The sequence below is a fragment of the Castor canadensis genome, chromosome 7 (genome assembly GCF_047511655.1).
Source record: "Castor canadensis chromosome 7, mCasCan1.hap1v2, whole genome shotgun sequence".
Lineage (NCBI taxonomy): Eukaryota > Metazoa > Chordata > Mammalia > Rodentia > Castoridae > Castor > Castor canadensis.
In genome coordinates this window covers 6,327-22,049 of record NC_133392.1, presented here as the reverse complement: position 1 = coordinate 22,049, position 15,723 = coordinate 6,327, and the positions used below count along the sequence as shown (strand labels likewise).

Sequence of the window (15,723 nt, the reverse complement as noted above, 5' to 3'; positions counted from 1 at the left end):
TTAAATCCTTCCTCCTAGAAAAATCTGGTCATTTCATCACATATGTACACTCTATCTTTAAAAATCATAGAAAAACATCCTGACCCCTGGGTTTCCATTCTTTCCTTCTCTTCACAACAAAATTCAATGACAGAGCAACCTCCAGCATCCTTCACTCTTTGTCCAATCCGTTATCATTGAGCTCCTGCCAATCACAGTTGTCCACCTCAACATTCAAGTTACTTCATCCATTCTCACATCTCAAACCTCCTATCAGTTGGCCCTTCAGCAGCACCTGAAAGCCAACCATGACTCCTCTCTGATCATCCTTTGCTTGGATTCCAGGATGCTGAGCCACTTGCCTCCTTGTGGTTCCTTCTCAGCCTCCTTTGCTGGTTCCTTTTAAAATCACACTCAACATTGAACCCCTTCCTCTCTCCATTCACTTTCTAGTGTTGTCCTTGGTCTTGTGACTTGGTACATACATACAGGTATATTTGGCACTCAGAGTCATGTCCCCACTCTAGGAATACCAGGAGGCTCCTCAGATCTCCACTGCAAAGCTCACAGGCACTTCAGACTACACTGACCCAAAACTGAGCTCCTGCCTTCAGCAGGTCTCCCAGTCTCCCCCACATCAGTAAGAGAAATCCTATCCAATAGACACTCAAACCAAATGCCAAGAGTCATTCTTTTTCATACCATATTCAAGCCATCAGAAAGTCCTCTTGACTCTATTTTTAAGTTGTCCAGAATCCACCTACTTCTCTCTGGTCCCTTGACCAATCTACCACCACTTCTTGCTTTTCCTGCTGCATAGGTGCTTGAGATGTCCTTTCACTTATGTCCGCTCCACACAGTTGTCCTATGTAGAGAAGGTTGGTTCCATTCTCCTTGGCAGTCACAGTGTCCCCTAACCCACAACAAAAAGATGCATAGACTTTCCATGGCCCAAGGCTTTGTGGGGCATGCCCACTCCCTGCCTTTCTGGTTTTTCTTACTCTCACACAGCCCACATTGTCACCAGCTTTCTGTCTCACCACTTCCTGACATCACCTTATCAAGTCATTGCTGGTCTTTTTGTAGGGAGAGATCTTCCCACATATATTTACCCGCTTCACATCATCTTCTTCCTTGTCTGTGAGTAGATGTCATTTTCCCCCAAGAACCTCCTTGGCTCCCTAATCCAGAGCATCAGACCACACAGAACCCATCTTTCTCCCCCAGTTCACTTTGGTTTCATGTGAGCATGTGTGGCTCTAGCATATTCTATTCTTTATTATCATTAGGGAGTGGTATTTCTTCCATACTGGAACATGCACTCAAAGGCAACAAGTTTCCTGATGTTTCTTGTTTTGTTTCAGCCCTAAAATGCTGTGTGGCACCTCATAGATAATACATGAAAATTGCAGAATGCTTAATAAAGTGATTAAGGATCGAACAGGGTACACATCTGTAATTCCAGCTACTTGGGAAGTAAAGACAGGTGGACTGCAAATTTGAGGCAAGCCCTGTCTCAAATACAAAAACAAAAAACAAGAAAAACCACACCCAAACAAACATCAAACAGAAGGGTTGAGGGCATAGTTTAAGTGGTAGAGAGCTTGTTTAACATACATGAAGGCCTGTGTTCAATCCCCAGGAGTGCCAAAAGAAAAGTGATTTGCTCAACTTGAGACACTGAGCAGCTACTTAGGAGAAAATACAATGACAAAGATGACACAATGTGCAAAAAAAGTCTATGTGCCAGGTCCTCTTTCTCCCAGCACTCATCTTTGCCTTGTCCTGGTGGCTTGGCACACTGTAGCATAGAACTCATGATGGATGGTGACCAGATCTGTAGGGCTGGGAGAAAAAGTCTGTGTCACTTCCAATATTATCCCCAGGATGATTGTTGTGCTGCTCAACTGGCCTCCACCTGTCTACTCAGGGAGAGAGCACATTCTGTGTGTACCTTGAATCTAACCTATCACACCAGTGTGATACATGGACACCAATCCATGTATCTCAACCTTTGTATGTTTTTTTGTTAAATATATTGCTAGCTAGTTTGCCTTTTTGTTGGTTTTGGTATTATTCTGTTCTCATGAAAATGAAGGATTTATATGCTATTTTTGTAGCCTTATTTTATTCCTCTTTGGGATAGTTTTCATGAGATTCTGTTGTATTTTCTAGGCATAAATGGTCACTCTTCTTTTTTTTGTTTCATTTGAATTGATTAATATCTGTCATAGAGCACTAAATAATTGTAGTAACAGAGCATTCTTATCCCCTTTTAACTGTGATGCCTCCTTTTGAGTGAAAATATACACATTTTGTTTTGTTAAGGAAGAATTCCCTGAATCTTATTTCATTCATGGTCTTTATTACAATGGGATGTTTTTATTATTATATTATTATTATTATTTTGGTGGGACTAAGGTTTGAAATTAGGGCTTTGTGCTTACAAAGCAGGTGCTGTACTGTTTGATCCACACCTCAGTTAATTTTGCTATGGTTATTTTGGAGATGGAATCTGCAAACTATCTGTCAGGGCTGGCCTCAAACTTTGATCCTCCTGATCTCAGCCTCCCAAGTAGCTAGGATTATAGGCAAGAGTTACCGGAGCCCAGTTGGGACAGTATTTTAAAATATGCCATCTTCTCAATGTCTATGTGGATGATCATAAGATTTTTTCCTATAAAATTATGAATATGATGAGGTATATTAATAGATTTTTAAATACAGAGCTTTTCTTTATTATTAGAATAAACTTTAAATAATTCTTCTCAGGTGTCAAAGTGTATTTCTTTTCCTCTAGCAGTAAATATTAGTGTGTCCTCAGATTCTGTACTTGTTCCTTTTTCCTTCCAATCTGTCAAGTTCTCTTTAAGACATTTCACTCACTGCGATGGCTCAGCTACCACTGAAATTTTGCCACTTCTCAAATCTTTATCTTCAGCTAAGATCTCTCTTCTGAGAGATCCAAATCATGTGTCCGAGTTAGATATCCCTTATATTTTACTACAGAAACTTTAACATACACCCAAATCCTCTTCTGTTCATAATATTCTTCACCCTTTTGCCCAATTTCAGTTTGTTGTACCAGGATCTACCTGGTACATGGAGACAATGGAGAATTAAGCTACACCTCCACCTTCTGCACACAGGTGAACACAATTCTGCTCCCAATTTCTCTTTTTCTTTTCTTCTATTTTTCAGATGAATTTCCTCTTCTGTGTTTTTATTGTTCTGTATCCTAATGTAGATAATCGTTTCACTTGGTTTCATTCTTCCAAACTCTCCCTTAAGATCTTGCTCAGAGTGACTGTTAAAATGGAAATATGGTCAGTTTTTTTTTTGTGTTACTGGCATTTGAACTCAGGATTTCACAGTTGCAAAGCAGACACTGACCTGCTTGGGCCACAGGTCTAGTCCATTTTGCTCTATTTTTGAGATGGGGTTCTTGTGAACTATTTGCCTGGGCTGACCTCAAACAGCAGTCCTCCCAATCTCAGCTTCCAAGTAGCTAGGATTATAGGCACAAACCAATGGTGTCAGGCTGTTTGCCAGCTTTTCCTAGTATTTGGAGACATTAATCTTTAGGTAGTGGATATAATAATTAGGCAAAAAAAACAGTCTACTCCCTTAATTTTTTAATTTGATGTGGAATTTTTTAGAGGCACATATGTGTAAAATTGGTGAGGACCATGCTTCCAACTCATGAAACTTTGGGGGCTATAATCAAACCATTTCTAGTCTCTTCTGTTAAAAAATGTTGAAATTTCATTGTATTTACAGATTAATTTTAGTAAGATGGTCATATGTGTAATGGTGAGTCTTCTAACCCACAAAGATGGTTATGTGTAATTAAGTCTATCTATCATCTATCTATCATCTATCTATCTATCTATCTATCTATCTATCTATCTATCTATCATCTATCTATCATTTTTAGTGCTGGGGATTGAAACCAGGCCTTGAACATGGTGGGCAAGCACTGTACCACTGAGCTACACCCCTAGCCTATAATCAAGTCTTTTTATGTCTCTACATAAATTTTTATTTTCTCATAGATTCCACATATTTTAAAACATATCAATGCACATGATGTGTAACAGCTATGACCACTACATAAAATCACATGCTGTTTTACAGTGTTTATGAAACTGGACACGGAATGCCTAGAAAATGGCTGGCCCCTAGAAACCATTTCCCCCACACCTTCCAATTCATCTCTTCCTGAATACACCTCTTCTTGCTCCCTCCCCCTTGGTTTCAAATTTTTAGACTAATGCTGCAGTGAGTACTTGTATGTTATTATGGGACATGTATAGACATTTCTTTAAGTCTATACCTATGGTGAGAGGTTACCATGTATCTTCAACAGTCAAATAACTTACCAAAACGTGTATAATAAGCTATACTCCCACTTTTGTTCATGAATGCTGAATTATTATACATCTTTATTGATACTGCTTGTCTATCTGGTTTAAACTTGCATTTTCCTAATCATTAAAGATGTGAAGCATGCTTCACATTTATTTAACATTTAGAAATTTCTTCTATGAAGTGGTTGTTAGTCTCCCCACTTTTCTACTGGAGTCTCTTGTCTTTTCTTATAAAAAGTATCTGGTCATATGTGAGATTATTTCCCCCCATTTTTTTGATTAGCTTTGTGCCCTTGAATGGAGTCATTTAATAGAATTATTTTAATGTAGTCTAACTTATATTTCATTGTTAATATTTTTGTGTAATTTTTAAAAGAATTAGTTCCTTTTCCTATAAAAACCTCTGAGATTTTTCCTCATGTGTTTTTATATTAAGGCCTTTTCCCCTTAGAAGTGATACAGACTTACTGCCTGGTATCATAAAAGGGCACAGGAGCATTTCTTTGCCACACAGACACCTCACTGTCCCATCAGCTTTCTTTGGAAAGGGTGTTTTTCTATTTCTCAGCACTTCGATTTCTGTTATTTTCAAGTGTCTAAAATGCCAGGGTCTTTGAAAGGGTTTCTCTTTAGTTCCACTGGCCTAAATATGTGATTACTATAACTTTACAACATGTATTTGTTAGAATTATATAATGTACAATTTTTCTTTATCACATTTATCAATTCACCAGAGGTCTTTCAATTTATTATATATATACATGTACATATATATGCATATATATTTTATACTGGTGGTATTGGGGATTGAATTCAGGGCCTCATGCTTGCTAGGCAGGCATTCTAACATTTGAGTCATATCTCTAACCCTTTTTGGTTATTTTTAAGATCGGGTATTGCTTTACATCTAGGTTGACCTAAACAGTTTTTTTTTTATGTCTTCCACATAGCTGGGGTGACAGGCACATACCATCACACCCAGCTTTTATCAGTTGAGACTGGGGCCTCATGGACTTTTTACTTAGACTAGTCCTCCTAATTTCTGCCTCTTGAGAAGAAGGCTTTAGCTACCACCTCAGCCTCATTTTATAAAAGAACATTTGATTTTGCTTAATGTCTCTATGGTATTTATTTTTAAGATGTCAGTTTTTTTAATGACCTTTTCATCTACTCTCTTAAATTCTTGCCAGCCTACTGATATTCATAATTTGCTGATGATTTCTTAGTATTATTTCTTATTTTACATATTTTAGACTAGATTTTCCTTTTAAGATTGGCTTTAAAATCATCCTACAATTTTTTGTGGTATTGATAATCAAACCCAGGGCCTTGCACATGCTAGATGAATGTTCTAGCCCTAAGCCAAACCAACCCCATCCTTCAATTTTTTAACAGCTTCATTCAGGTATATTTTACAAACAATGCACCACATATATTTAAGGTACTTAATTTTATTTTTTGTCATGGTTGCACACTCTTGAATCCATTACCACAGTCAACATAATGAGTACATCCATTAACTCAAAAGTTTATTCCTGTCTCTATAATTCCTCACTACCACCCTTCAATTAATAAACTTGATTTTATTGACCCAAACAAAGTCAGAACATCAAAACTACACAAGCAAATGAATTCTCATAATGGTAACTACCATATAACTGCCATATAGCCCAGAAATGGAACATTAACAGTGTCACAGAAAACCCTTTCTGCCATCTTCCTCTCACCATTCCCTCTATTTTTCACCAAACCCCTAGTATTTTTCTATCCCAGCCAGTATGTGAGAGCTTTCTTGCAAAGTATTTTGGTACTGTAACACCTACAACTGAAATTGTTGGCTCATAGGGTAAGCCTGAGTAGATACTAATTGTTTTCCAAAGCGGCTGTACCATCCTAAGCTACCACCAGCAGTGTTTGACAACACCAATCCCTAGACATCTTTGCGAGCTCTGTTAAACTGGTTTTTCTTTATTGTTTTTGCTTTTGTTGTAATTGTTTTTGCTATTTAATAGTATTTGCTGCTTTAAAAATTTTATGAGTTTGTACACATTTTGTAAATTTGTCCATTGAATGTCCCTTCACTTACAAAGTGCTCATTGAAGATTCTAGACTGACTTTTTATATTGCATTGTCTAGTTTTTTCACTTATAAATATGTAGTTCTTTTATTGTGTGCTATAAGCTTTTTTTAAAAATATGCAATGCAAAATCTACTCCCACTCTATGCCATTCTTACCCAACAGTGATGTTTCTTAGCATCTATTAATTTTACAAAATAATGGGATTTTAATATGATATTTTCATAGATGTATGTAAGGATCTTTAATCATATTTACACCCTTTTATCTACATGTAACCCTCCCTTCCCACTGGTCACTTTCCTATTGTCTAATAGTCCTTCTACTTTAATGTTTTTTTAATTCCACGAGAGAATATATGTAATAATTTTCTGAATCTTATTTTGCTTAATATAATGATCTCCAGTTCCATCTACTCACCAGAAAATGACATTTCATTCTTCTTAATGGATGAATTCTACACATGTTCACATACACACACACACACACACACACACACACAAAACCCCTTAACAACACACCTGTTTTTTTTTTTTACATTCATCCATTGATGGGCACCTAGGCTGATTCCATGACTTGGCAATTGTGAATAGTGCTGTGATAAACATAGATATGCAAATATTGTAATTCTATTTTCAGTTTTTTGAGGAACCCCCATACTCATTATCATAGTATATGAAGTAATTTACATTCCCACCAACTGTTTCAGAAGACAAATTCTCAATTCTAATGAAGCTTCATGTAAACTCATCAACCTTTTTCTTTAGAATCTATGCTTTAAAATTACAATCTAAGAATGCTTTTCTAATATCCATATCATGAAGTTTTTCTTCAAAATTGTTTTTCACATTTTAAAATATGGCTCTTCTTGTATGGTATGAGGGCCAATGTTATTTTTTATCTAATGTATCCATTTGATCTAGCAATGCTGATGCAAAAATTGAAAATGGCTCTGTGTGGCAACCTTTGTCTTCAGCCATGCAACATGCACCAGCCTATTCCTAGACTCTCCCTTTGTGCCACCTGTCCCTCTCTGTGGCCTCAATGCCACAGGTCTTATGCACTGTTCATGCAGTGTTCTTACAATGTTCATGCAATGTTCTGACACTGTTAGCTGTCTCCCCATCTTCTTCACTTTCAACATGATGTTGATCAGACAAAGGACTGATAACCAGAATATACAGGGAACTTAAAAAACTAAATTCTCCCAAAACTAATGAACCAATAAAGAAATGGGCACGTGAACTAAACAGAAATTTCTCAAAAGAAGAAATTCAAATGGCCAGAAAACACATGAAAAAATGCTCACCATCTCTAGCAATAAAGGAAATGCAAATTAAAACCACGGTAAGATTCCACCTCACCCCTGTTAGAATAGCCATCAGCAGCAATACCACCAAGAACAGGTGTTGGCGAGGATGCGGGGAAAAAGGAACCCTCTTACACTGTTGGTGGGAATGTAGACTAGTACAACCACTGTGGAAAAAAATTTGGAGGCTACTTAAAAAGCTGGATATCGATCTACCATTTGATCCAGCAATACCACTCTCGGGGATATACCCAAAAGACTGTTACTCCAGAGGCACCTGCACATCCATGTTTATTGCGGCACTATTCACAATAGCCAAGTTATGGAAACAGGCAAGATACCCCACCACTGACGAATGGATTAAGAAAATGTGGTATCTATACACAATGGAATTCTATGCAGCCATGAAGAAGAATGAAATGTTATCATTCGCTGGTAAATGGATGGAATTGGAGAACATCATTCTGAGTGAGGTTAGCCTGGCCCAAAAGACCAAAAATCGTATGTTCTCCCTCATATGTGGACATTAGATCAAGGGCAAACACAACAAGGGGATTGGACTATGAGCACATGATAAAAGCGAGAGCACACAAGGAAGGGGTGAGGATAGGTAAGACACCTAAAAAACTAGCTAGCATTTGTTGCCCTTAACGCAGAGAAACTAAAGCAGATACCTTAAAGCAACTGAGGCCAATAGGAAAAGGGGAACAGGTACTAGAGAAAAGGTGAGATCAAAAAGAATTAACCTAGAAGGTAACACCCACGCACAGGAAATCAATGTGAGTCAATGCCCTGTATAGCTATCCTTATGTCAACCAGCAAAAACCCTTGTTCCTTCCTATTATTGCTTATACTCTCTCTACAACAAAATTAGAAATAAGGGCAAAATAGTTTCTGCTGGGTATTGAGGGGGGGAGAGGGAGGGGGAGGAGTGGGTGGTAAGGGAGGGGGTGGGGGCAGGGAGGAGAAATGAACCAAGTCTTGTATGCACATATGAATAATAAAAGAAAAATGAAAAAAAATGATGTTGAAGCTGCTTGGACCTTTGTATTTCCATATTTTAAAAAAATGAGCTTCTGCTTTTACATAAAAGAGCCCTGTAAAATATTGAAACTTTATAATGAATTTGTGTCTCATGTTGGGCAGAAATGACATCCTTACAATGCCTTTCCAATTCATGACCGTGATCCTGTTCTTGGATTTATTTAGTTCTTTTAAACTTCTTAAAAGCTTTTGGGAGAATTATACAAAGCTATTATTATATTAATGTCAAATTTTGATATTTTTATGATATTGGAAAATGTTTTAAAATTTATTTTTGTTATTTGTTACTGGTTATATTAACCACAGTGAAATGTGCTTAGCTCTTTCCATGAGGTGAGATCAATCTGTGTGGCACTGACCTGAGGTATGAAATGTATTACTGAGCTGAATGTGGGTGTGGTTCATATCATCTTGTTAGCATTGTTTATCGATACTCATGAAATTGATTATTGGCCAGGTTCTCAGCTGGTCTTGGTGAGGACACAGGAGGACTCTTCTGTGGGGTGCTGGTATGCAGCTAGAATCTGCCCACATGACAAACAGGGTGAGAAGCCAGCCTACTCTCCATTTGGGGCTCCCTGGATATGAAATGTCTTGTGCACACATGCCAAGTTCCTGACCTGAGGGAGGACATACATTCTGATGTAACTGTGCAGAAAAGAGAATTTTTGCCTTTCTCCATGGACCACACCGTGAGGCATGGTCCACCAGATTCATATGCTGACTTAAATGTTATTACTTGGTTAGGTCCTTTTCCTTTAATAAACTTCAGACTCTTAAGCATTGTCATATGGGGTCCTAATCCATGGTATCCAGACATAGACATGATATTTGAGTACGGACCTGTACTTAGCTAATTAACTATATATTCATTTAGTCATTTTACAATCTACATATAGGTTAAGATTTCTAAAGTATGTACATTCTAAAGTCCTTATCCCTTTCACCTTCTAGAGCTTGCATTATGATGAATAATATTTGAATGTAAGATACCCATGAATTATTTCTAACACACAATGCTTTAACCATTTCATCAGTAAGTACAAGGGAAATTATTTTCTATGTGTAATTTATGGATGTTTTGAAGGAACAGGTGCTGAATTCATGAGCTTAGCTGAATGTGGTGTTTTATTGCCATGCAGTTCAATGTGTTTGCTAATTTTCATGTGATATGAGTGTCATTTTGATAGATTATTACTAGTTCATTTTACCACAAGTATTATTAATTCCATCTCATAGTCAGAGAGCTGACATAGACTATGTCAGAGATTTGCTGCTGAGTCTTGGTGTGATTCCCCACTATGGAAGAGTATGTTCTTCCATAGAAACAGTGCTCCTCCTCAGCTTGGGAGCCTTAGGTGAACCTCTCCTAACCCCATGGTGTAACTGGCCTATCTAGTATGTCAAGAGAAAGAACTTCTATATCATTAATTCACTGTATTTGGACCCAGGAGATGCAGACTGTGACTGCCATCACTGGTCTTCATTGGTGAATCTGAAACATGCCTCAGATGCACAATATGTAAGTGTTAGCTGACTGATTCCCTTGCATAAGGAGCATTTCTTACAGTATTTCCTGGAAAGGAGTGTCTTGGTTATATATTTTGTGTCTGTGATAACACAGATTACACATAACCTCAAAGTACATTTCTTTTTCTTAGCTAACGAGTGGAGTACAGCACGGAACTGACTGGCTTTGGATCCTAGCTCCCTTGTCCTTGTTTTTTATAAATTTCTGAGAGCCTGTGAAGTGCAGACCTACATGAATGAATTAAATCACCAGAGTGGAAATAAGGCTACCTGGGCCTTTTGTGAGTAGGTAGGCTCCCTCTGCTTGAGGCCAGAACAGTATGTCAAATATTGGAGAGGACAAGACCAGAGACCAGGAATTTGGGGAAGCTTTTACTGAGTGCCTGTAGTGTAGACTTTGAACAGGCCAAAAGGCAGACCTGGGCCAAGGCATCACCAGGCTTAGGGTCTTGGGGGTCTTGGGCCCTCACTCCCATCCCTCCACTCACCACAGACTCAGCTGAGGCAGGTTGTAGCAAAATTGTGCCTTTATTTCATGCAGCCCAATGGGATGAGATTGGAATGGGGTGTGTCTTCTTGGCCTAGGAGGGTATCAGGTCTTGCTTGGTGGGCAGCTCCTGATCTTTCTCCTCATGGACTTCTAGAAATTTGGGAATGGCCTGTGGGAGGTCAGGGTCCAGAGTGGCAGTCCCCACTAATCCACATGGCTATACCATCCATAGCCACCCTTCCCTGCCCATCACTATCATGCATGCAGCCCACATCTTTGCTCTGGCTGTGTCTCCTGCTGGAACATCCTTACCCACAGATCATCCCCCTGGACTCCCAGTATCTTCCATGCTCCCTTACCCAGCCCCCCTCACGAACTGTCTCTGCTCTCTGCCACCCAGTTCCAGGATTCACCACTTTTCGGGAGCTGGTCCCTTCCTCTTGCATGTTCTGTGCTTGAGCAGAGATTTGAACTCCATGCTTTTCCAGCTCCTCCTTCAGCCTGGTTAGGAAGAGGGGAAGAATAGAATAAGGAATACAGGAAGGACAAGGGGATGTGAAAGGACATGCAGGAAGAGAGGGGAGGAAACACCTGTCATCCACCTTCAGATGGGTGGGGGGCACAGGAACTTCATGCTCACCTCTGCCGCTTCTGTTGCAGCTGCTGACACCTCTGCTGTAGCTCCTGGTGGTGCTGGGCCGCAGCCTCCAGGAGCTCCTCAGCCTTCCTGTTTTCCTCCTTGAACATCTCCCTGAGGGTGGGATGCTGGGTCAGCATTAACCACTTTTTCATCCTGTTCCCTCCCCCAACTTATCTTACACTGCTGCTGCAGCTTCCTGGCTGCGGAGAAAGAGTCCCTCAGTGAGGTTGGAGGGACCCTCAGGCCCAAACAGGGAGCAGAGCTGATGCTTCACATCTTCCAGTTTCACCTCAACCAGTTTCTCTGCAACAATAAGGGGCATTGAAGTCATGTGACAGCAGGGCAGGGCAGGGCTGGGTCACCCTGCTTCCCTGGCCTCACCTTCCTTCAGCAGTTTCTCCTTGCTGCTGTCCAGGGCACAAATCTCTCTTGCCAGCTGCTCCGGCCTCTGGTGGGGGCAGGGGCAGAAACAAGGCTTGTCCATACCTCCCAGCCTCCCATGACTCAGAGAAGTCTGCCTGGATCCAACCATTTATCTCCTCACATCTCACTTCCTAGTTTCCTACCTCTGCATGCATGCCAGCCATGGTCCAGTTTCAGGATCTTTGCAATGGCTGTTGACACCTTTCACTGTGGAAATAGGTGCTGGGGAAGTATTTACAACAGGCAGTCCTGTAGAAACTACAGCTATGGCACATTGGTTACCAGCACAGCACTGCACCTCCTCCCCTTTCCCTTCCCTTGGTGGTCTTCTCACTGATCCCTTTCTTCCTGACATTTCATCCATTCTTTGTGTCCTTATTTGGAGATTTGCTGGGAGCAAACACTGGCTGCTTGTTCCCTGCTGTCTCCTCTGCGCCTGCAATGTTCTTGTCACATCCATAGATGTTCTCAATGGATCACTCCACCTTGGTGCTGTCAGAATTCTTCCTGACCACTGAATGGACACAGGAGGGCAGCATGGATATGCAAGACCAGCAGTGAGGACACTGGGAACCTCAAGGGTATTGACAAGGGAGTAGATTCAGGGTGGTGGTGATGGTAGGACCATCAAGACTTGCGCAGGAACAAGGTGTGATAGGTGAGATGATGTGGAAGTTGGGAGGTATGACTTTGAATGACTCACGTGAAATTCCCAGAGGTCCTTGTGTTGGTCCATCAGAGTCTCCAGCTGTTCCTCAAAATCCAACCTAGGAGTCAACCAAAGATGCATGATGGCTATGGGCTAAGATCAACTTGACCCAGGTAGGGCGTCTTCATGCATAGTCCTTGGAGAGGTTTTGCCCATGTCCTCTGGTCCATGGGGACTACTTTCACCCCCCCCCCTTGACCCTCCAGGACTCAATTAGGTCCAACTCCTCTAATCTATACCAATTATTATACAACTTGCATCCCCTTTGCCCCCAGCCTCATGCACTGGAGTTTACCTCAGTTGTCTCTGTTTGCTCTTCTCTTCCTCAATCTGGGAGTTCAGGACAGAAATCCTCTCCTTACACTCTTGCAACAGGGTGTGCTTTCTGGGAAGGGAGGCAGTAGTCAGTCACATTTTCTGAGTGACTGGAGGGGATCTGGGGGCTTCTTTTCTATACCTGTCTATTCAGGCATTTTTCTGTGACATGATATGGGGGTGGTGACAAGAACTGCCTCTATTACAAGGCTTAGGGAGGCCAATGTCAGCATGGTCTCTTACCTCTGTGCCTCACTTTCCTTCTCTTGACAATGCAACCGGAGGATCCTTAGGGTCTCTACAGGGAGATCAGTTGGGTCCTGTGAGTGCTTGTCAAGGCATCCAGTTTGGGCAGGAGGAGAGGGGTCAGATTATGTCAGGTCTGTGGACACTTTATTGTGCTTTAACATTTTCTGGGACTGGTGGAAGCCACAGAAGGGATGCAAGCTCAAGAGGTTTCAAAGCCTTCAGATGCTGTAGAGAGTGGGTTTCTGTGTGGGATGGCATAGGCAAAAGCCTGGATACAGAGGAACTAGAAATACCTTGTTTTTTGCTCAAGATGTCCTTAAGTCGTACTTTCTCTTCATGCACTGTAAAACATGGAGAATGTTCAACTATCAGGGACCAACCACAGTATCTTTAAAGACAGTCACATGAGAGGCTGACCCTAACCCAAATGTAGATCCTTCAAGGTAAGCCCCCTCCCTTCTTGTACCCATATTCTCTGTAAATGCAAATGACCTTGGCATTCCCAAAGAGTGTCTGTGAGAACCCTGTGTGATGCCCATTACAGCTGGGAAAAAACAGACCCATCATGAAGTTCTATGTGCCCAGGTAGGCAAGATAATGTCTTTAGGTAGTATGACTGTGGAAGGCATCTCAGCAGAGGACATTTGAGCTCAGTACTGAATGGTGATGAGACAAGAGGAAACTGTGCTATCTGGCAGAACTTAAGGAGAATCCTTACAAAAACTCCAAGGCTTTTGTAAGAACAGGAGACTGAAGAGAGGGAAGAACCCTTGGCCATGGAGAGGCTGCTGAGTGTGTGGACTGAGGGGTTAGGGAAGGCTTTGATGAGCCCCAGCTCACTTACATGAATCCAGTTCCTTCTGTAGGGCATCCCAAACAGTCCTCGCCTCTCCCAGCTCCTCACTGGCTTTCTTTTTTGCTTCACCAAAGAACAGAGCAGACTGTGTGAGTGGAGCCTCAGCCACACTACTCCCTTGCAAACAGTGACATTTCACATTTATCTTTAAAAAACGTATAAAGACCCAGATTTTACAGAGCAGAAAACAGTTTTTCAGAATCCAGGTCCTTCTTTCTATGTTCAGATAGTGTCTGTGCTAGGTTCACAGGCACATAACCATGGTAGTTCAATGCCAAAGGACCCTGTACTTACATTTAATGGTCTGCTATTGCTGTCATGAAATGTCTAGCGTTCTGTGAATAAGGATTCCTGTATTTTCACTTTGCAGTGGGTCAGGCAAAGTATATGAATGGTTTCTGAGCTCACCTTGCTGAACCTCATTAATCCGGTTAATCAGGACCTCAATTCGGGGCTCTAGAGTTCCTGCTGCAAGGAAAAAAGAGGTTGAGTTGATGACAGAGCAGGTGGGTGCCTACCTACATCCCTGCAGCTTTCAATCCACACAAATCTGAGCATCTTCTGTATCATGGGTTCATATTGTGGGTGGGAGAGTCAATGAACAGACTAATGGAGATACTGAACCAGAATGTGGAAACTTCAGTCAAGATAAATGAGGTGGAGAAAAGAGTGAAGGAGTCGGAAGTGCTTTTCAGATATGGGAGAGTGTCTTGTGAGGCGCACATGAAATGAGGGGTGTAGGTCCTGCAGCTCTCTGAGTGAAGAGGGGAGTAGTTTATACAAAGTCCTCCCCTGAAGAGGGAAGAGGCTGGGATGAGCCTGGTGAGCAAGGGGGGTTAGCAGGAAGCAAGGTGGAGGTGAAAAAGAACTGTGTATGTGAGAGTGCTGTGGTAGCCAAGATGACCAGCAGGGGAACTGAAGGCAGAGTTTTGGGAAAATATTCTGTCTTCTATGCTTCTGTAATTTTGAATCACCACTATTTTTAGACCAAAAAATTAAAATGTAAATAAAAGCCAAAGGGATTATTCCCTAAGTTTTTGAGTCGTAGACATGGAATTGAATTCCTGTCTGCCCAAGCTAACCCAATCCTCCTGCACGGAGGAGACACAAGACCTTTCTGCAGCTTCTTCACCATTTCCATCAAGTCTTCGATCTTCTGTGTGGACGCGTCCTGCCCTGTGAGACAAACAAACACGCGAGAACCCAGTGCGGAAGGCCAGAAGAGGAACCGACACCCCCGGGACCGACAGGTTAGCCGGAGCAGCGGTTCCCTCGGTTCTGGTCCTGAGTTCGGCCCATGGCGCCTTCCCCGTGGACCCTGGCAGCGTCCTCCATATTTCCCAACCCCCTATGCACAAACCCAGAGCCCGCCTGCCGCGAGGACAGCCCTCCGGCTGCCGCTACCTCCAGCCCCCTCTGGACCCTTCGCCTGTTCTGTGGCTTCCGCGGGCTCCACACTGGTTGGCCGCGGCCTAGCCGCCATGTCTGACGCGCGCCTCAGCGCGCTTCCACGGCTGACTGGTCTGAACCCGCGCAGGGAAGATGCGTAGTGCACATGCGCAGTACAGTCGCGGCAGTTAGCTCAAGCTGGGAGGGGGTTAGAGTCGGCCGCGACTGGGAGCTACTGCGCATGCTTAAGGCATGGGGTTTAAAAATGCAAACACGGTTTGGATATACCCAGGGCCCTGTTAGGGTCAGGGTTAGGGCTACGGTGAGGGTTAGGGTCAGGGTC

General features: G+C 41.8%; 1 protein-coding gene across 1 annotated transcript; it reads right to left on the bottom strand.

The window, feature by feature from the left end:
- Window positions 1-11,107: 11,107 nt before the first annotated feature.
- Syce1 (synaptonemal complex central element protein 1) lies at window positions 11,108-15,474 on the bottom strand. The gene is made up of 12 exons (XM_020186622.2): window positions 15,396-15,474; window positions 15,105-15,167; window positions 14,400-14,459; window positions 13,980-14,054; window positions 13,429-13,476; window positions 13,130-13,184; window positions 12,867-12,956; window positions 12,566-12,629; window positions 11,821-11,887; window positions 11,619-11,742; window positions 11,440-11,550; window positions 11,108-11,300 (listed from the first exon to the last, which is right to left on the bottom strand). Exons 1-12 carry the CDS (start codon window positions 15,472-15,474, stop codon window positions 11,108-11,110), a joined length of 1,029 nt encoding a protein of 342 aa, XP_020042211.2.
- Between the last annotated feature and the right edge of the window lie 249 nt (window positions 15,475-15,723).

Excerpts from the sequence above, each read along its gene's own strand:
- Syce1 (XM_020186622.2), bottom strand. The coding sequence starts at position 15,474 with ATGGCGGCTAGGCCGCGGCCAACCAGTGTGGAGCCCGCGGAAGCCACA. Across the intron at positions 14,460-15,104 it reads GGTGAAGAAGCTGCAGAAAG|CAGGAACTCTAGAGCCCCGA; the intron begins GTCTTGTGTCTC and ends TTTTCCTTGCAG. Across the intron at positions 11,551-11,618 it reads CAGGAAGCTGCAGCAGCAGT|GGAGATGTTCAAGGAGGAAA; the intron begins GTAAGATAAGTT and ends TCCCACCCTCAG.